Source organism: Scheffersomyces stipitis, chromosome 8, assembly GCF_000209165.1.
Source record: "Scheffersomyces stipitis CBS 6054 chromosome 8, complete sequence".
Taxonomy (NCBI): Eukaryota; Fungi; Ascomycota; class Pichiomycetes; order Serinales; family Debaryomycetaceae; genus Scheffersomyces; species Scheffersomyces stipitis.
In genome coordinates this window covers 236991-258153 of record NC_009048.1, presented here as the reverse complement: position 1 = coordinate 258153, position 21163 = coordinate 236991, and the positions used below count along the sequence as shown (strand labels likewise).

The following is a 21163-nucleotide window of genomic DNA, read 5'->3' as shown; positions in this document are numbered from 1 at the left end:
CCTTGTCAATGATGGCCCGGAACCGTTGGATTTGAAAATCCATTTGGCGTTCGGGCATGAAGCCACATTGATCATAGCCAATGAGGTTCTTGATTACTGTGCGAAGGCGCATATTGAGGACCTGTGAAATCACCCTCAATGAGGTATTGATGAGGGATATGGGACGGTAATCGTCCACTGTGGGGTCTGCTTTTTTCCTTTTGGGAATCATGCGTATTAGTACTAGTGCCATCGAGGATGGTAAGAGTCCATTTCGCATGATGTTGTTGGCGTCCTTTACAAGCAAGGGGCCTGCTGTGTCCCAAGTCGCTTTGAGGAAGAGGAATGTTGCACCATCTTCCCCTGGCGTTGAGTCATTGGTGGTCCTTTGTAAAGCCGCAGTTATTTCTTCGAGTGTAATGGGTTCATCTAGTTTGGCCTGGTCACTTGCCGCTATTTTTTGCGGGAACATCTGAACATAGGTCCGAATGCTTCGCTTCGCTTCCTGGGGTTGGGAGTCCAGGTAGAGCTTGGCAAAGTGTTCCCTTTGGATAGCGAGTATTTGATCCGTGGAGGTGGCAGTTCTACTTTTGTCTGCTGTTTGTAGTGATTTCACTATTTTGGCAGCATGGATTGCCCCTTTGAAGCGGTCATTGAGATCTCTGAAAATGGTAGACTTTTCACTAACGCTGTGGTGAGCGTTGGCTGTAGGTCTCTGTCTAAGGGATGCTATTATCTTAGGGACACGTTGGATAAATTCAGAATAGTCTGAAAAGCGTGTGTGACTGAGGATGTTGAGAAATCCTAGGTTGTCAACCCAGTGGTCTTTAATGATAAAGCGTGGCCTTGCTACTTTTAGCGTTGCGTCCGGTAGGATGCTAAGGTCCACGTCTACCGTGGCGTGAGTTGATGTTACTATGTGATTGAAGCGGTGAGAATATCTCCAGATTCTTGCTTGGAAGGATCTGGGGAGATAGATTCTATCGAGTCTTCTGCAATTATTTGTGTTGGTATTTGTGGGTACCTTGATAGTCGGTTCTAATCCTCTAAGAGAGTCATGTAGTTGAAATTCGTTGCAAAGAGAGTTGAAGGCTTGTCGGGAGGCGTGCTCTCGACTGGAGCTTTCTCTTGCAGTAGAATCTAGTTCTGGATTTTGTATCATATTGAAGTCTCCCCCTATACAGAGGTGGAGCTTGTGATTGTTATTGTCAATTTCGAAATTTGTGATGAGTGTGTTAATCAGAGTATAAAGAGAGTGGAATAATTGCTCTTGAGAACGATGATTCCCACTCGGTCCGTACACTGAGATAACTAAGATATATTCTTTTGTTTCTTTGAGTTGAATGATTACGTCGGTCGCATACCGCGCGATTTCAGAGTCGAGCTGGAGGTTATTAGACGAAATCTTTTCAAAGTGTTGGTGTTGAAAATTAAGTATGATTCCCGAGCGAGCTAATGTATCTGTATAGATTAGCTCTTGATTTGCTTGGTTCAATTGTTTTTGTAATGAGGTAATCCAATCTGGGGTGGGATCCTGAGAGTAGTTTGGGGGTTGTTGTTGCATTGCCCGTCTTGCTCCCCTCCTGGCTCCCCGCCTGTTCTGGGAGTTGGCTGGTTGTTTTGAATTAAAATCAGTTTCTTGAATGAGTAAGACATCACAGTAAGTCGCGAGTTCTCGAAACTTATTGATCTGTGTGTTTTTTTGAATATTTTTAGTACGGATCTTGAGAAGATTAGTTGGATTTGCTACCCGGTGTTCCGTTAACAGCGGGTTGGTTATCCGAAAATTTACTAATCTAGACATCTTAATAATTAGTATTATCAGAATGAACGTTGATGTCCTCTATGTCCATACTTAGGTCCAGGTTGTCATCTGTTAATGGATTGTGACCTGGTGCCTGTTGTTGGCCTGGAGAATCTACTTGAGTTGCTTCCTCAATTTGAGTTTGTAGAATTAGTGAAGAGTCGGGGATGTTGAGGTTGGATGTCCTCATAGACTCAGGAAAACTAATGGTCGATCCCATTTGTGATTCCCTTAATTCACTATAGTTTGTTCTACTGTTGTTTAGGAGAGAAGGTAGTCGTATTGACGTGGTCGGAGTCCTTGCGGGGGACCCACTAGGGCCATTCGTGCTCCTGGGAGTGGGTGTCGGTGTCCAGGGTTTCTTACCTGTTGACGCAGGTTTGAGGACCTTGGATCCAAGCCGGGCAGGGGTTACCGGTTGAGATTTGGAACTAGTTATGGGAGCATGCTTCAGAGGGAGCATGCTAGTAGGCCGGGAGGGAGTTACCGGTTGAGATCTTGAATTTGATTTAGGTGCATGCTTCAGAGGGAGCATGTCAGTAGTGTATTGTGGAGTATTTGGGGTGGTATCCACTTTTGAATTTTTTTGTTGTTGCTCAATCAATGTAGATGGAGCGAGTTGGGTGTCCTCGTCATTTATAGTCGAGGGTTCTTCGTCATCGGTGTAGTACACCATTTCATCGTCTTGTGTTGAAATTTCAGGGGCTTTATCGTTGTTCTTGTTAATGGCTTTCGGGGTTTCGTGACGTGATGGTGCTTGTGGTGTAGATGAAACAGTGTTTGGCCGGTTGCGTGTGGCTTCGGTCTCCTCTGCTGTAACCTCTTGTGTTGTGAGGTCCTCTATCGGGAGCACCTCGAAGCTATTCTGTTGTTGTGGGATAGTTGGTGGACTGGGGGTTGTCTTTTGTCTAGATCTTTTCGTGGGTCGACTAAAGCCATCCCCGTCTTGATTTGTAGTTCTGGGACCCGTGGTGAGGGTTATTGGATGGTTCTGTTTGTTTGGGGATGGTACCTTAGTGGGCCATTGTGTTAAGGGCCGACTTTGGAACAATGTGGTTGATTTGGGAACTGGACATCTTTTGGTAGTGTGCTTGTTGTTGTGGCATCTGAAACAGAATTGGTATGAAGAGATGATGTCAAGTTGGACGTTTTCCAAGAAGATACTCTTTCTGTTGGGAATATTGTCTGAGTTGCTGCCAATCAAGAAGAACAGGACGTGTGTAAAGTCTGCTTTTTTGTCAGTGTAATTTAAGATTGGTGCCTTTCTTATGAATTGATGTAGAATTTCGTACGGGATTCGGTCCTGTCGTCTCGAGGGTTTACGAGAAGGTAAGGATGTATCGATGTATTGAGGAATTTCAAAATCTTTTGTGTGGAACATGATGTCTAGGATGTCTCGCGGATCTGGGAAGTCCGACGAAGCTTTTATGCCAACTAGATACATGTTGGATAGTTGCTTTGGCCTTACAAGACTGAGCTGAAATTCAAAGGTGTCTTCACTGCCCACGTAAGGTGAGTGGAAAAGTTGTTGAAATCTTTCAAGCCAAGTTGTCATGGGTGTTGATTTCTGTTGAGCCAGTTCTGGGATCCGATCCTGAGTTACTATGCTTCCGAAACGAAAATCCACATGAGTGTTATCTCTTACAATTGTATGGAACTTGTCTTTAACATCTCTCATTGTAGCGCTGAAACTTATTTCTCTAGACAATTGCTGCATTTTGTCTTTTATGTCCTTAGTGGCTTCAAATTCGTCATTTGAGCCGGGGTCGAATTGACTTTTTAAGAACTCCAAGGATTTATGGAGTTCATTTAAAGTTTTGTTATTGTTTTGGGAGACCATGGGCCATTTGTTTGGGATAGTCTCTGTAAGGTGTTTTTCAATTATTTTGGCCATTTCCTCGGCCCGCATTGAATGCCTTTGGTCGAGATGGTCATTTTTGTTATAGAAAGCGTCTATTTGAAGACGTACGTATCTTTTCTCGTTTGAATTTCGAGCAATCTCACCGAGTGCGGTAAGGCAGAAATCTTGGGGCACATTCCATGCCTTAAGTCTTTCTTCTTGTCCCGCCCAATTGAGATCTGAAAGGGAGTTGGCATATTTTTGGAGATAGTAGGTGTTTGCTAATTGACGGTATTGTTCTTCTGAAAGGTGACCGGTAGTTTCGTGTAGTTCGGTCAATTGCTTACGTCTAGTTTTTGCGTCTTGAAGAATAGGTGAGGAGTCTCTGTCCACAATTACCTTTTGGAGTTGGCTAGCAGATGGGCCATTTTTTGGATTGAGTATTGGGATTGGTACTTGTTTGGCAATATTGAAGGTACGTAAACCTGTTTTGGCTGATTTGCTGGCAGTTCCTAAGATAGGGAAGATCTGATCAACATTTGGTTGAGTTGTTTTTGAATTTTTTGAGTTTTTTGAGTTTTTTTTTGAGTTTTGTAAGTTTCCTGTATTTTTTTGGGAGTTTTGTAAATTTTCTTTGTTTTTTTGGGTTTTGGCGTTTTCATGTTGATGGTGAATAAGAAGAGAGTCTTCTTGTTCTGGTAAATCAGTTGATCTGCTGGTAGATTCTAAAGAAGTGGAAACCATTTCATTTTCATCATTTGCAGCCATTTCCTGGTCGTGTACCTGTCCGATCACGTGATCGTGAAAATTTTTCGAAACCGAAGTTTCAAAACTGTCCATAGTGGAGCTTAATTGGGTCTGGTTCTGACTAACCAGTCCGTCCATGGGATTATCCCGTAGTTGGGCTGGTTCCTCGGAAGTAGTTGACAATGCTGTCTCGAAAGATGGCTCTAAATCGCCGTTTTCATCGGCATCTGTGGACTCGCCATCGAGGTCCATCAGATCAGGGGGTGCGACATGGTCGTGTGGATTTCGGTCAATATCCGGTGGTTTTGGCTCGTTTAAGGCTTGATTTGAAGAGCTTTCACCAGAGAAAACCCCTAGAGGTCCCTCTGGCTGATTGATGGGTCGTAGGTCGGCCATTCCTTTTTTTACGTGACTTTTATGGCTTTTGTTTTTAAAAATGGAATCAAAATAGGGATGTCCTACGTTCAAGAGATGGTTCTGTGGTCTAGTTGGTTATGGCATCTGCTTAACACGCAGAACGTCCCCAGTTCGATCCTGGGCAGAATCATTTTTTTGCTACGTAGATCCATTAATTGTTCCAATCAGCACGCTAATTTGAATATCTTGTGGAGACTAGAAATTTAATTTGTACAAGTACTTTTCTTACTTAAGAACGGTAGAGTGAAAAGCTCCTTATTAATACACCGAGAAGCATCAATGTTGGGGAAAGCAGGAGGGTCTTCCCTAGGTATGGCCAAAAATCGCTGGCAAAATAGCAGAAGACTCTTCTCAAGCACTTCTTTTCTTTTGCTGAAGGTATCCTTAACTTTCTTCACAAAAAAGACTTGCATGCTATGTACAAATGCCAGAGTCGTTTTAACGTCTACATTAGAGAATAATGCTCTCAAGACCAAAGAAGTAGATTTAAAGGTTATTGATATAATGGAGCCGGAAAACTCTGAATGGTTTGACAAGTACTGCTATGATGTTCCAGTACTTCACGTGGATCGCCCTGATCAGAAGAAGCCTGTCAAGTTCATGCACTATTTTTACGAGGATAAGCTCGTAGAAGAGCTTACCAAGTAAAGTGTTCATGGTTTCTGAATTTCGAAGCACGAATTGGCTTTATTCCAGCATTTTTGTTCCTGGACCTTTCCGTATATATAATAACATTCCTGGGGTTAATAAAAGACTAGACTATGTATCATAATGAGGTATGTACCGTAGCTTAAGTGACATCCATAATGTGAACATCACAAGAGGACGACAAGTAGTATAGTGCTCATAGATCCTATCTCTATTTGCATCTTGTATCTCGGCTGCCTAGGAATATCGAGAAGCCGACTCACATGCCCGTTCACACATTTTCACGCTTATTCTCCGGTGCATCTGAAAAATACGTAGCTCCGCTACCCCCATACTTTTGTATAATTAGTCTTCCTCTCGTTTATTTATTTCAGTTCTAGCTATTCCAATAATTGAAGGTAGATCTGATATCAATAGTAGACAATGTCAACTACAACACCAAAGAGACAAAAGGTTGCGCTCATCACCGGAGCTTCGTCTGGGATCGGATATGCTACCTCCATTGAGTTTGCCAAAAGGGGATACAAGGTATTCGCCGGAGCCAGAAGATTGGAGCCTATGGAGCCATTGCGTGAACATGGTGTGATTACCTTCAAGTTGGATGTGTCCTCATTGGAAAGTGTCAAGAGTGCCAAGCAGTTTATTATTGAACAGACCGGAGATCACTACCTTGATGTACTTTTCAACAATGCTGGCCAATCGTGTACTTTCCCCGCTATTGATGTGACCGATGAATGGTTCAAACAGTGTTTTGAAGTCAATGTGTTTGGTCCCATGAGATTGACTCGTGAGTTGAGTCCTTTGCTCATCAATGCTAAGGGTGCCATTGGATTCACTGGTTCTGTCAGCGGTGTTATTCCATTTCCATTTTCCTCAACCTATTCTTCCACCAAGGCAGCGATTCACCAATATGCTGCAACTTTGAGAATTGAAATGAAGCCATTCGGTGTCAAGGTGCTCAACTTCGTAACCGGTGGTGTTAACACGGACATCCTGGATAAAAGAGGCTTACCAAGCACTTCTTTGTTTTCCACTCCGGATACGGCTGCTGCTTTGAAAGAAAGACAAGAAATGGCCGTAAGAAACAACCCAATGGATCCGAAGGAGTACGCAAGACAAGTAGCCAACGATTTCGAACTGGCCGTTGTTGGAGGCAAATTGCACCTTTACAGGGGGACAATGGCTAGGTTCTTAGGTTTCTACTGTTTAGGAATTTTCCCCAGATTTCTTGTTGAGACTGTTTTGATAAGGCACTTTAAGTTGGTTAAGGTGTACGCATACTTGAAGGATAAGTACTCTAAATCTAAACTCGAGTAGATAGTCACAATATAGTATTACTGGAAATATACAAATATCTATTGAACTTCATTAGGATAATGCTCTATTAGAATGGATTTTATAAGCTCTCTTGGTGCTGGTTTACCCACAAACAACTCAAACTGGATCAATGTTTTGGCAAGCAAGAATTCAAGTCCATTAGTCTTGATCCATCCTTTTTCCCATTCCAGGCTCTCATTTAGGGTTGTAATTTCTTTGTTTGCAATATGTGTGTCCAAGAATATTCCACCAGAAGGACTCTTGAGCCAATTTGCAGATAGCTTGACCTGACCATCGATAGGAACATCCTCATCACTCATGCAATTAATAATTATTGTTGGATATAGAAGATCATCAGGGAGGATACCATTTTGGAATTGTTCTTCAGTAATTATTGTAATCTTAGCCAATAGATTGTGGGAATCCAATTTCCTGGAAGAATCCAAATTGTGCGATAGAGATACATCCTTCTCAGTCTGTCTAGCAATGGACATAGGGCTATACAATAAAATGTTCTTATAGCCAAGTTTCATCAACGAATAAATAGCAGCACGACTTTTGAAACCTGAACCTATGACGAGAACACTCTTATTGTGGCTTACAGCATTTATGGGAGCAACATTGTCAGAGATATAGACCTTGATTGCTAAGCAATCCGCATTTTCCCCTCGAAGTAGGAACTTAGATGGATCATCAAGAGATCTTTCTGCAATTATAGAATCCACTAATCCAATCTCTGCGGCATGTGCTGATGATTTACCAGCAAATTCGTTCGCTTTAATTTCTATAGGAGTTGCTAATATCGCCCCTCCAAAATCGGGAGACTTCAATAATTCATCAATTGATACATCTTCGAGAATTTTGAAAAAATATGAAAGTCCCAATTTCTCAAACACCAGTCTATAGACAAATTGATAGAGAATACTTGAATCACTTCTGCCCACAGCAAAAAATCGTAGCGTTGGCTGCAAAAAACATGAAAACCTCGACTGGTTAAGAGCATATGACGTGAGCTCACCTTGCAGAGGATCAGCACTTGGAGAACATACAGGTGTCAACACTTTGTTTAAGATCTTGGATATTTTTCCATTTGTTCCTTGATTATAAGCTGATACCGTAGTTTCTGGATATTTCTTCATGCAATATTCCAAGAATGTTTGTATCTTGTAATTATCTGATACACAACGAGCAGTAGAAGTGACTCTTACCATGGATATCTGTAAATCATTCGTCAAATCGATAATATCAAGGCACCGTACTTTGCCTATTGTTTTTTGAATGGCCCAGAATTCATCGCAGTTCGAGTTATATGTTCCTAGAAACAGACTGTTACCTTGCATATGTCTAAGTTGGTCCATGATATAGAAAGAATCATTCACGATAATATCGTTTAGGAAATTGACTTCATCAAAAAGAAAAATTTCCAAATTGAGAACCACATAGTCAGCAGCTACTTTGATAATCGAGTACAAGATACTGAAGTAAAAGCTTCTAAAATCCTGTTTAATTTGAGATGTACTAATGACAGAGTCAACAGTACTCTCCATAATGAAGTTGTTGAGCTCAGGGATAGTATTCTTAATACCAACAAGTATTGGTATGGATCCTCGAGTACTTCTTCTTATTCTCGCGATATACTCATCTAGCCGCAAATTGACATGCATGATTTTTGTTCTAATTAACTGGATAAGATCAACTCCGACTTCGATTGCATCTACTCCATTCAAGACGTCGCCAAAATTGTTCACGTGAATGTTTCTGGCATCATAAGGGAATGTGAGCTGTAAACAGTTAGAAAAGCTTCTTAAATTGCTTCTCTGATAATGCTTCAAAAGAACATCAGAGGGTTCCGGTATTGGATTCCAAAGAATAAATGACATAAAATTGATGAATTCCAATTCTACGGGTTTCAATATTAGATGTGGTGTAACTTCAATTTGCTTGGAATCATCCACCTTAGAGAACGAATACTTTTTCCAAACATCTAAATTTGATTCCAAGTTGAAGAAATTATAGTTTGCAACAGATCTATATTGGGATATTCCGGACTGTATTGACAGGATTCCCTTTTGATATTCACCAGTGTAGTTGACATACTTCAATATTCTATCTTCGTCACATTCGATATTGATAACGCAGTGACAATTGCAATTATTTCTTAAATATTCCATCACGGCGGAATTGTTGATCGAACTTGCTGGCAATACATAAATGGCTCTCTTATTCTTGTTAGCTCTAAATGATCTTACAATCAACTTGTACTGCAAATGTATAAATTCTTCCTTAGAAACGCTTTTGATAAAAGTTGCATCAGACACTCCAGTATAGTCGACTAGACATCTTTCAAGATCTACATATTCAAGACCCAAAGTAGCCAGAGCCATCAAGGCCAAAGTTGACTTTCCCACTCCTCGCAAACCTACAATTACAACCGATTGAAACTTATGTTGGAGCAGGTTCTCACATCTCTCATATATCATTGACGTAGAAGACAGTAGATCGAAACTGGAGGTCGAGGAAGGTGGGCCTATTGGAGAATTTATTTGACCAGACACATTGGCAACTTCTAATTCCGCCATTGGTGACCCACAAAGCACCTTCAGAAGATGAATAATCAACTCAAATCTTAAAAATGTGCTCGACTACTTTTTCCACAAAATTTTGCTTCAGTTCAACATATCGGGATTGGATAGGAAAAGCCGGAAATCTATACAACTCGCTAACAGAGCCAGCAGAAGTAATAATAAGCCTCTCTTAGTAATCTATTACCTCCACATTTCATTAGATGACGCAGAACTGTTTTAGACATATTTTGATACAGAATCTACAAGGGAGTCGGATAAATCTATAACCGTAATAAATATCATAAGAATTCACCTAGTTTCACAATAGATCATGTGATCTCAAGGTTGTGAATGATTCTTCTAATTTAGTGAACCTGATAAGCTTAAACAGCACAGATGCCGTGCAAGTGATAACTCCGTGCAACAATTGGCACTGCCGGACTTTCTCCTGATGGTAGCCTAGAAAAGGTGGGAATATAATATCCGAAGATTGCTATCATAGATGAGTAAGCAAGATTATAAAACTTCTTAAGGATACACCCCAAAATGATATCGGCAATAATTGACAAGTTGCAAAGACATTCTCAGAAAGAGCTACCGATTCTCAGGATGTATTCTGTAGATTGATACAAGTTGGTATGTACTCAGTAATAAAAAGGATCCGAGCAGTATCAAAAGTTGGGGTTGTCTTGTGCACAGGATCTAAAAATTACTATGCTTAGTACAGACCCAGCACTAATGAATGATTAAGCTTTCAACTTTCTGGATTGCTTGTCTAGCTTTATGAAATCGTGGATTGTCATAGCCAATTAGAGAACCTATCATGTCCACCGACCCTTTCCTCTGGTATCGGGAGAGAGACTCATTAAGTATAGGAGATGTCAATAGGTATACCATCAAATATACCCGATTGGATCCGAATAAGCGAGAAATCTTCTTGCGCTTGAAAAACAAAGAGAAGGCGCCTATTCGAGCCATTCATTTGTTGAACGGACCATTTTCCTTATACTGCCATGTTGTACCGTTCAACTACGATCCTGATAACATATTTATTCCCGAGGATATCGATAGTAATAAGGAAGTTGTATTTAAGAATGAAGTAAAACCATCGCAAGCATTCAATGTCAAGCTAAATCTTAATTCAAATTCGCTAGTACGAAGCGGAGAGGAAGGTGACTTATTTCAGTGGGAAGTTGATATAGTGTCACAGATTATCACCACTAGAAAGACCAACATTCTCTTTGAATTGATGATTGGAGACGATCTTTCCAGAATGAAAAAGTTGAACTCAGGAACATTCCACACTATTACTTCTATGGGAAGTAAGTCGTTTATCACGTTTAACCCTCGTGAAAACGTCGTTGTAGATAACGAACAAATTGGACAGTCTTCAAACCCACAGCTTTCTGTAGTCAAGAAGAGTACATGTGATCTCTGGTCCAATGAGCCAAAATATCCTGAACAGCCTGTTCATTTGATCTGGTTGACTCATGGAGTTTTGTCTAACTTGACAGCAGACATGTTGTACATGAAGGATACCTTAGAAAGAAAATGTGGTTCAGAGAATTTGTTAGTTAGGGGCTATTCCGGAAATGCTGGAAGGACAGAAAAAGGTGTGAAGAAGTTGGGAATTTCTTCAGCAGAAAGTCTTGTTGAATTGATACAGAGAAAGAAGCACAAGATAAAAAAAATATCATTTATAGCGCATTCGCTAGGAGGATTGGTTCAATTGTATGCCATAAAGCATATCTTGACAACAAGAGGAACCACTTTTTTCGAAGACCATGATATCGAGCCAGATAACTTGTTTTGTGTTGCTAGTCCTCTTCTTGGTATCCTTAGTGAGATGAGTTTCTTGATTTCATGGTTTCTAGATTTAGGAACCCTAGGCAAAACTGGTAGAGATTTGACCTTGCTGAAAACCATTCCTTCACTTCTGAATTTGAACGTAGAAGAGGATAAACGTTCAGCATTTAAACCACTTCTTGAAACTCTTCCTGATGATCCTTTGCAAACTTTTTTGGGCAGGTTTAATCATCTTACTTTATATGCCAATGCAGTGAACGATGGTATTGTTCCATTGAGAACAGGAGCATTACTATATTTGGACTATGAGGCATTGGGAGATGTCACACAGTTGCAGAAAAACAAAACGGCAAAGCTTGAACATCAGCATGACTACGATCACCATCTGCTTGCTACAAACACTACTGGTGATACAGTTGCTGAAATTCCAGAAGAGAAAGAGTTGGGTGCGGAAAGAACAACGCTACTCGAGAGATACAAGCAACTATTTTCACTCAATCTAAATAACGAAGAGAAAAAGCTGTCTCTAACAAGAAGAGAAAAAAAATTCATGAGAATCTCTGCAAAAGGCACAGATTATTACAATTTATTTGACGACGATGCAGAAGAAGCAGACGAAGTTCTTAGTGCAGAGAACGAAGTGGAAGCATCTTTTGTTTCTAGTAGTTCGCCGTTATCAAAGAGAAGTGGAGAAAGACCAACATTTTACATTCCACCGAAGGCATCTGCTGTAGAATCGGCCATCAATGCCATTTTGTGTCCAATTCCATCCAGAGAATATATCATGAATCCGGAGTCTAGAGATTTTGTAATTTTCCATGACAAGTATTACCAGTTCAAGAACTTGCCCAAGGACGACCATTCCAAGAGGTCCAAGTTGAAATTGCTTATATTTAACTACAACAACGATTGGAAGTTGAACAAACAGGTGAAGATTGCGAAAAAGTATCACACCAGTGATTTGAACTGGCGAAAAATTCTAGTCAACTTACCACCAGATGCACACAACAACATTATAGTAAGAAGAAGATTTCCAAACGGGTATGGCTGGGGTGTGGTTGATCATCTATGTGAGGTTTTCATGGAGGGAGGGAACCCATCAGAAGAAACCAAACAGGAAAAAGACCAACACAGGATAGGAGAGGGACAAAAGATAGGAGAAGGACACAGGATAGCAGATGATAGCAAAGGGAACGAAGGGGAATTAGGCACTAACAAGATGAAAGCGAAAATCTGACAGAGAGTAAAACCGAGCGGAGAAAACCGAGTGGAAGAGAAATGAATCGACTACTGCATAATATTATTAATATATGTACAAAAGTATGTAAGCGTTTACATACAATCAAGTACAGGGATTTAACTATGTAATTCAGTATGTGTCTATTTGTGTTTGTAATGTAATGAAGAGTCTTCGAAGCAGGCTGTAGAGGAGAAATTTGGAGTACAATGATGACATCATAGATACAGTACACGGCTGCTGCGCTGTTCCCTATTTGGGCGGTTTCTTATCTCTCAGTTCTTATCTCTTGGGCGCGGTTGTTTTGGCTGAGAAAAAAACATATCGGGTGACTATCCTTGAAATGGAATTTTACGGTTGGAACAGCCCAGGAATCTCCGTCACAACACGGCAACCGGGCGCTGTGTATCCCCGTATTCATATGATACTAATCACGGTTCCGAAAGGTTTACCCCTCTGTGAGAAACAGAGTGAAGGTGCTTGGCCAGAGGCCATGTGTATGGAATAGTATCTTGTCGTATTGTGTACATAGATAAGACCTCCGAATTTTTCAGCCAACTTTCGCATCTCACTAGCAGCTAAAGTGAGATTCTACAGTGACATAACGAGGATACGAAATTCAGTTTTATTTATTCAGCACTTTCCACAATTCACGCTACAACTGTGACAATCTTGAGGTGCTAACACTCGCCGAGGCGACACGCGTGTTATCGTCTTGTCAAAAACAAAACAAACTCCTGGAAGCCGCTCGGCATTCTTCCTTGAAATCCTCATCGGTCGATCTCCCTTTAGGGGCAAATTACACATTCGATTCGGATTTACAGACGCACACCTTCTGGATTTTCTTTGTTAGCAACGGCAGATTTCCAATTTGGTCAGCGTATCTGTATCACCGAAGCTGGAGCCCCTTCTTAGTGCCTGGTGGCTTTTGTTCGAGAATATATATATATATCGGCTAGATTCTCCACCCGAAAGTATTTTTTCTTGATTTCTTCTTTTCTGATTTTTTTCTTTATCCACAATTAAGCCGTATAATGGACTCAACCGATTTCTTCGAGAATGTAACTGACTATATCTCTCCCACCTCAACCACCATATCCAGTAGTGCCCCGATCTCGTTCATCGTCATTGGTGCCGGACTTATAGGTCCACGCCATGCTGCCCATATCGTCTCCCGTCCAGACTGCAAGCTCTTTGCGATTGTCGATCACTCGGCTAAAGGGCCCAAAGTTGCCCAGCAGTACAACTCGTTGCTCTTCAAGAACTTGAACGAGATGTTCGTGTACTGCGACTCGAACTCCGTTCCGTATCCTCAAGCAGCCATCATCGCTACACCCAACCATACACATGTCACTCTCGGGATGGAATTGGCTTCGAGAGGTATCCACTTATTGGTAGAAAAACCTCTCGCACCAAATGCCCACGACTGTATGACTCTCATTCAGTACTGCTACTATAAGAATGTCAAATTGCTAGTGGGCCATCACAGAAGATTCAACCCTTACATCATCACTACCAAGAACAACTTGGATAAGTTGGGCAGGTTGGTAGCAATGCAAGGAACCTGGACCTTATGTAAACCTCCATCGTATTTCCTCGAGAAACCATGGAGATCTTCTATCGAGTTAGGTGGTGGAACCCTTTTGATCAACCTCATCCACGACTTGGACTTGTTGCAATACTTAATGGGTCCCATCGAAAAAGTTTATGCCGAACTCCTCTCGAAGCAAAGACTCGATCGTTTTGGAAGTCAGCAAACCTTCAGCGAAAACCCGCTTGTAGATGAAGGAGCAGCTCTCACGATCAAATTTGCTAGCGGATGTGTAGGTACCTTCATCTGTTCCGATAACGTTACTTCACCCTTTCTGTTTGAAGTTGGAACAGGTGAAAACCCCACTGTTCCTTTTAACGATTCAATTTCTGGCTTCTATCGTATATTTGGTAGCCACGGAACCATATCGGTTCCGGATTTAAAGTTATACCATCAATACGAAGAAGGCGGAAACGCTCCAGCTGTTGATAACAGCCTTGCGAATAATGTCAATGACGACAGGACTTGGTTAAAACCAATAAAATGTAAGCAATTAAAAATGGAACACGAAAAGACCGGTTATACATCAACACAATTACTTCCATCGCCTTCTCCCTCCCCCAACTATAAGGACGACTCTCCCATTCACAGATATGTCGAGAAACCCAAACCTTTTGACTTGCAACTCGACCACTTTGTGAATTTGTTGAAGGGAGATGAAACCGAAGTCAAGTGTTCAGGAGAAGACGCCATTAGAGCCTTACTTTGTATCGAAGCCGTTACGAAGTCAATTGAAACCGGAATGCCTCAGTATGTTGAGAGCATTGATACTATTAAGGCAGATTTTGACCTCTTAAATCGATATTTGGAGTCTACAGTTCATTAGAGGTATATATAGGTAATTAGATATAGGTAAGTAATGGTATTTTATATGGAAAGTAACTATAATTTCACTTCATCGTAAAGCAGATCGAAGGTGTACTTCGCAATCTTTCCCTTCTTATACTCTGCCCACCCTCTTTCAGCCTCGTCAAACGCTTCGTAACCCCATAAAAATTCCTGGAAAACAGGATCTCTCCACCTGTTGGGACAGCCGATCTTTGGAGGAGAGATTTGCAATTTCATATCTCTTAACTGTTGTTCTTTACCATCTGGTAAATGGTAGATATTTCTGCATTGAGTGGAACCTTGGACAACTTGAGTAGATCTCCATTTTCTCAAAGATTCCGTTAGATTGAGAAGATCATGAATCTGGCCCCGATGTTCAATTCTGCCGAACAAACCTGCCAATACCGCAGCATCTTCCAAGGCTTGAGAGGCTCCGGATGCCAAGTAGGGCAAAGTGGCATGCGATGCATCTCCCAAGATGATCACATTTCCTTCTTCATGTGTCCATGTGGATAATTCTCTTGAATTTTGCAATCTCCATTTGCTGGTACTATGTATGTTTTTAAAGATGGAGTTCAATCTTGGATCCCAGTCCTTAAACAACTCCAATAACTCCTCTACCTTGGCAGGCTGAACTGCTTCATCTTTAGGCAAGGTATCTGGTGTAAGTATGACAACATTGCAACTCTCACCGCCTTGCAATAAATATAATACAACATGGCATCGAGGACCCCACCAGAAGTGTATGTTTGGTTCTTCAATGAAAGGAACAAGCTCCGGATCCTTCTTCATTTCGCTTACTTTGATTATTGCCCTATAGGCAAGATCGCCTGTGTCGTAAGGTAAGTCTTCGTAGCCCAAAATGAAGGATCTCAAGCGAGACTTTATGCCATCGAATCCAACTACGACGTCCCCAGAATAAACTTCTCCACGAGCAGTAGCAACGGTGGCCTTTTCAAAATCAATGTGGTTGACCCGGGCATCCAAAACAATCTCAACTCCGACTTCAATGGCTCGGTTAACCAAGGCTCGATGGTAGTCGGCCCGATGAATGTGCAAGTAGTGAGAATTGTACTTTTCCATAGTGTAGGGGATCAAGTTCTGTTTGGAAATAATCTTGCCTTCTTTCCAACTATGAATCTGAAACTCACGAGGAAAAGTAGCATTGGAGAGTACTTCGTCCAAGGCTCCAATAGCCTGAAGAATCTTAACTGAAGGAGGAGGAATCTGTATCCCAGCACCAACTTCGCCTAATATGGGAGCAGCTTCTAAAACGGTCACCTTATGCCCAGCTAAGGTGAGAGCAATCGAAGCCGTTACTCCACCCAAACCAGCACCAACAACAATGAAATGTAGGGAAATGGAAGAAGTTGGAATTCTTGACTGTGTAATTGTCATTGTAGGGGTCATATTCAGTGTGTTGCAGCCATTTTAATCGAATTGGGTAGGAAAAGATTGTTCTAAATATACCAAGTACTTTTTCTACACTGCAAGAGGAAAAGAGGATCACCGGATTAAGCCCCGAATCTATACTCCGTGCTGAAAGGGGTCCAGTTGAATAATACTATCTCCTCCATATCTTTCAACGGATAAACGAATTCTACACTTCGGGTTAAACATATATCCGCAAACTGCGAAACTTTTTTCTCATTCTGCAACCGATCGTTTTTGGAGGGGTCCGGATTAGAGTAATTCCCAAATTGCACACGGATTTTGGATCCATCGTTCAGGGTGGACTTTCTACACCAAAGTGTAGGACAATGACCGAAGGGAAGGAGACGTCCTATACTGATACTGTATTTGGTGTAGCATAAACTTTTTTATAGATTTTGCTTCACTTCCTTCAGGTAACACTTTTTACGACTCAGTAATACAAACTACAGCACTGGAAATTTTCTTAAACAAATACTGTTACTATATTCTATTATCACAGACTCTACAAGCGAGAATAGAATTAAGCGAATAGGCCTACTACATTGAATTCTCTAAAAATCAACATTTTGTAAAATCAATAAATATAAAAGGAATATGTAAAATCATAAAGGTTCAAATGAAATACTCGGCAGGTCTCCTACCATTCTAAAAAAACATATAGGAAGCTTCAAACGTAACAAAACAATTAGTAACTAGCAAGTAGCGTAATTTTCATGCATTTCAATTAAACTTGGAAGGTTTCGTTCAAGAAGGCCTCTTCTTGAGCAGTGTGCATAGCCTTAGAACCAGCAGCAACAGAAGCCGATGGGTCACGACCGGCATAACGCAAGGTCAAACCCTTATGGTTTTCGGTTTCAGCCAAGGTAGTGGTTATACGTGGAGATACGAACGAGTACGAACCCATGTTCAATGGTTCTTCTTGACACCAGACCAAGTCTTCGAGGTTAGGGTGCGAGTCCAAGGCATCACGCAACTGGGCGAATGGGAATGGATGCACCTGCTCAATCTTGATAAAGGCAGTGGTTTTGTCTTCAATAGCAGCACGCTTCTTGTGCAAGGCAGTGAATACTTGACCTGAACAGAGGACGACACGTTTTATCTCTTCCTTTGGTGCAATGGTCTTGCCATATTCGGCGTCTTCAATGATCCATTGGAAGTGAGAGTCGTTGGTGAACTCAGACAAGTCGGATCTGGCTAATGGGTGACGCAATAACGACTTGGAGAAAAAGAGAGCCAATGGCTTTCTGAACTGTCTATGCATTTGACGACGTAACAAGTGAAACAAGTTGGCAGGGGTAGTAGGGTAAGCGACCTGGAAGTTACAATCCTGGTGTTGACGTTCCAACTTGGATGGAGATGGGAAATAACGCTGGTCTTCGTTACACATCTGCAAGTATCTCTCGATTCTACCGGACGAGTGTTCTGGACCTTGACCATCGTAACCATGAGGCAATGACAACACTAAACCAGAACGCTGCTTCCACTTGGACTCAGCACTAGCAATGAACTGATCCATGATGACTTGTCCGGTGTTAGCAAAGTCACCGAATTGAGCTTCCCATTGAACTAAGGCATCTGGCGAAGTCAACGAGTAACCGTATTCGAAACCCAAGACACCGTATTCAGACAAGGAGGAGTTGGAGATAACAAAAGCCCCTTGCTCTTCAGATAAGTGATTCAATGGGGTGTAGGTCTTTTCCGACTGCTGGTCGTGCAACACAGCGTGACGTTGCGAGAAGGTACCTCTTTCCACATCTTGACCAGATACTCTGACGTGATAGCCTTCCAAGGCTAAAGTACCGAAAGCCAAAGCTTCACCAGTAGCCCAGTCAATACCTTCACCAGTTTCAACGGTCTTGTTTCTGGTATTCAAAATACGCTTCAAGTTTCTGTGAATCTCAAAACCTTCCGGAGCTTCCGAGATGGCCTTTCCGATCTTCTTTAAGGTCTCTTCATCTACAGCAGTAGGCAAGTGTGGCAAGACTTCGGTAGCCAACTCCTTAGGAGACTTGAAGTCTTCCCATGGAGTGGTCAACCACTCTCTGGAAGTTGGAACGTATTCCTTGGACTTAGCAAAGTAGTCTTCCAATAAGTTCCATACCCACTTCTTGTGTTCGCTGATGTCTTCAGTGGTGAAGGTGCCTTCCTGGATCAACTGGTTGGTGTAGTATTCAAGAACAGACTTCTTTTCAGCGATCTTCTTGTACATGAGCGGTTGGGTAAATGCAGGTTGATCAGTTTCATTATGACCATGCTTACGGTAGCCTACAACGTCAATAATAACATCGGAATGGAAAGTAGCTCTCCACTCAGCAGCCAAGTTGAAGACGAAGATACAAGCTTCGACATCATCAGCATTGACGTGGAAGATAGGGGAGTTGGAGGCTTTAGCGATATCGGATGGGTACAAAGTCGATCTCGAGTATCTAGGATCCGTGGTGAAACCGATCTGGTTGTTCACGATGATGTGAATAGTACCACCGGTAGAGTAGGCTGGCAAATGGGCGAAACCCATGGTTTCATAGACTACACCTTGACCAGCGAAAGCAGCATCACCATGTAACAAGATGGGCATGGCTCTCTTGTAGTCACCGATATCGTTCTTGTATTGTTGAATGGCTCTGGTCTTACCCAAAACAACACCATCTTCAGCCTCCAAATGCGAAGGGTTGGCAACAATGGACAAGTTGACAAACTTACCAGAAGTAGTGGGTCTGGCGTAGTTCATACCCAAGTGGTACTTCACGTCACCAGAGCCTTCGTCGAATTCTTTGGAACCGGTGAATTCCGAGAAGATAGATTCGTTAGGCTTTCTTACGACGTTGGACAACATGTTTAATCTACCTCTGTGAGGCATACCGATGACGATGTCTTCTACACCGAACTCGACGGAAGTATCGATCAAGGCTTTCATACCTGGAACAACAGCTTCGGCACCTTCTAAACCAAATCTCTTGTCGTTAGGGAACTTGGTAGCCAAGAAGGATTCGAACGAACACGACCAGATCAAACGGTCCAAGATTTGTCTCTTCTGGTCAGCGGAGTACTTGAAAGGTTGTGGAATTTCGATTCTCTCTCTCAACCAATCACATTGCTCCTTGGAAGGGATGTGAACGTACTCGACACCGTAAGATTGACAGTAAAGCTTTTCACAGTTCTCGATGATTTCGCGCAATGTCAATGACTTCTTGCCGGCTTCAGCGAATCTAGGCAAGATACCTGGACCCAAGGTGATTTGCTTGTTCAAGTCGACATCTGTGAAGCCATAATAGTCCAAGGTCAACTCCTTGGGGGTATCGCTGTTGTCGCCAAACGAGATACCCAATGGGTCGATCTTGGCCTTCTGATGACCCCTGACTTGATAAGCACGGACCAACAATTGCACTTTCAAATGAGTGACAACATCCTCACTGATGGGGTTAGAACCAGGGACAAAGCCGGCAGCACCGCCACTAACGGTAGGAACGATAGTAGGAGGAGCCTGGAAAGCCTGCGAGGGCGGAATGTTAGAGGACTCAATGTTCTTGAAGTAGGCGTTCCAGGAGGCATGCACCGATGAAGGGTCTTGTCTCCAGGCATCGTACATTTCGTCAATGTAGTTGGAGTTGTTTCCCTGCAAGAAAGAGTCGGTTCCAGTTGCAAAGCAACGGATTGAGTTGGTGGATCTGATGGATGTGGAAGATGTCAAAGGAGCCATCGATCTGAGGGATGGCCTGGCCAGAGCCCGCAAGAGCTGGCCGCGAGGCACGACATTTCTAAAAGCCTTGAGCATAATGACTTTGGTGATGAGGAGTGTTCCTAGAAACGTCCTTGAAACAATTCGTTCGCCAGTTTTGAGGAAAAGAAAACAAAGCAAAATTTAATTTGAAAAATTCGGTGCAAAACTTTTGTTTCATGGTTGGCCTCATTTTTCACTTCAACCTTGACGTCTATACAGAAAACCAAAAATCGAAAATCCGGGAAACGTTGGCTTTGCGACTTTTAGGAAGCGTACGACTGCGACAAACCTTACAGATGCAAAATGCACACTTCGGAGCCTGGGGTCGGCAAAGAGGTAATGGGAGCAGCAGGGGCTCCGAGAAGTCGGAACTTTTAGCAGTGACAATGGCTGGGCTCTTTCGGTAGAGTGGAGCAAGCTGATTGTGGTGTATGTAGAGAAAACGGAAAGTTGTCTGATGTCTGATGTCTGATGGTTGATGTCTGATGTTTGATGTCTGGCTACAGTTTTACAGAAAATATACATTCAATTGTAGTGTCTGATTCTTCGCTTTTGGTTGAATTTCTACACTAGCATTATTTTGCGGACTAAATGTCTGCGATAACTCTTCCACTCCAGCAACAGGAATTGTCTGCGCTTTTCAGCTACAATTGCTAACCCACACGAGCTGCCCACTTCTTGTACGTTGCCATTGACTGTTTGTTCATCTGTTTGCTGTTTGCTGTTTGCTGTCTGCTGTCTGCTGTCTGCTGTCTGCTGTCCGTCTGGCTCTATCGGACTCCGACACTTGAGATGAGCATGACTGCATTCCGGCGTCTTCCGGGGTCACCGGATTATGCGCGGAAATATCATGGCTCTCACTGGCAGCCTTGAGGCAATTTCGGCCAGAAACTTTACCGTCCATAACTGGCACCATGGTATCTGTCTCTCTTAAACCCCGGTCAGCACAGCACAATTCTTCACGTATTCTGACGACATATCCACGACATCCTATCTAGCAATTTTGCCCGATGAGATTACCTCGATTCCCGGTCTCTTCTCACCACGCTTTCTCTCCCAGCCGCTAGCATTCTGACACGGCGTCAACAATATTATTATTGAACCGACACCGAGGGTGAGTCACGTGATTCGACTTCGACCTCTCTTGATTATCAAGATTTTCGCTGGGCTTGAATCAGCCAATTCTGTGTCTCAGGCAGTCAGAGAGTTGTAATGGTCATACATTCCACTGTA

General features: G+C 42.3%; 8 protein-coding genes across 8 annotated transcripts; 4 read left to right on the top strand and 4 right to left on the bottom strand. All coding sequences in view use genetic code 12, as the record gives it.

The window, feature by feature from the left end:
• Positions 1 to 1784: 1784 nt before the first annotated feature.
• On the bottom strand, positions 1785 to 4622 carry MUC1.7 (Gastrin mucin-like protein; the record flags this gene model as incomplete). The annotated part of the gene is made up of 1 exon (XM_001386410.1): positions 1785 to 4622. One exon carries the CDS (start codon positions 4620 to 4622, stop codon positions 1785 to 1787), a length of 2838 nt encoding a protein of 945 aa, XP_001386447.2.
• Positions 4623 to 4841: 219 nt separating this feature from the next.
• Positions 4842 to 5435, top strand: PICST_64696 (predicted protein; the record flags this gene model as incomplete). Its single annotated transcript, XM_001386608.1, has 3 exons — positions 4842 to 4975; positions 5062 to 5097; positions 5126 to 5435. The coding sequence occupies 3 exons, from the start codon at positions 4842 to 4844 to the stop codon at positions 5433 to 5435; spliced, it is 480 nt and encodes a 159-aa protein (XP_001386645.2).
• Positions 5436 to 5817: 382 nt separating this feature from the next.
• AYR2 (1-acyl dihydroxyacetone phosphate reductase) lies at positions 5818 to 6752 on the top strand (the record flags this gene model as incomplete). Its single annotated transcript, XM_001386607.1, has 1 exon — positions 5818 to 6752. One exon carries the CDS (start codon positions 5859 to 5861, stop codon positions 6750 to 6752), a length of 894 nt encoding a protein of 297 aa, XP_001386644.2.
• A 38-nt stretch (positions 6753 to 6790) lies between these two features.
• PICST_64420 (predicted protein) lies at positions 6791 to 9232 on the bottom strand (the record flags this gene model as incomplete). Its single annotated transcript, XM_001386409.1, has 1 exon — positions 6791 to 9232. The coding sequence occupies one exon, from the start codon at positions 9230 to 9232 to the stop codon at positions 6791 to 6793; it is 2442 nt and encodes an 813-aa protein (XP_001386446.2).
• Positions 9233 to 10139: 907 nt separating this feature from the next.
• PICST_33699 (predicted protein) lies at positions 10140 to 12359 on the top strand (the record flags this gene model as incomplete). The annotated part of the gene is made up of 1 exon (XM_001386606.1): positions 10140 to 12359. One exon carries the CDS (start codon positions 10140 to 10142, stop codon positions 12357 to 12359), a length of 2220 nt encoding a protein of 739 aa, XP_001386643.2.
• A 1112-nt stretch (positions 12360 to 13471) lies between these two features.
• On the top strand, positions 13472 to 14776 carry PICST_64256 (probable oxidoreductase; the record flags this gene model as incomplete). The annotated part of the gene is made up of 3 exons (XM_001386605.1): positions 13472 to 14108; positions 14142 to 14374; positions 14522 to 14776. Coding segments are annotated over 3 exons (1125 nt in total), but the record flags the coding sequence as incomplete, so codon positions are not given.
• A 56-nt stretch (positions 14777 to 14832) lies between these two features.
• Positions 14833 to 16176, bottom strand: NHG2 (Salicylate hydroxylase (Salicylate 1-monooxygenase); the record flags this gene model as incomplete). The annotated part of the gene is made up of 1 exon (XM_001386408.1): positions 14833 to 16176. The coding sequence occupies one exon, from the start codon at positions 16174 to 16176 to the stop codon at positions 14833 to 14835; it is 1344 nt and encodes a 447-aa protein (XP_001386445.2).
• A 587-nt stretch (positions 16177 to 16763) lies between these two features.
• Positions 16764 to 20073, bottom strand: KGD1 (alpha-ketoglutarate dehydrogenase). Its single transcript, XM_001386407.1, has one exon. The coding sequence runs from the start codon at positions 19982 to 19984 to the stop codon at positions 16937 to 16939; it is 3048 nt and encodes a 1015-aa protein (XP_001386444.2). The 5' UTR covers positions 19985 to 20073; the 3' UTR covers positions 16764 to 16936.
• Between the last annotated feature and the right edge of the window lie 1090 nt (positions 20074 to 21163).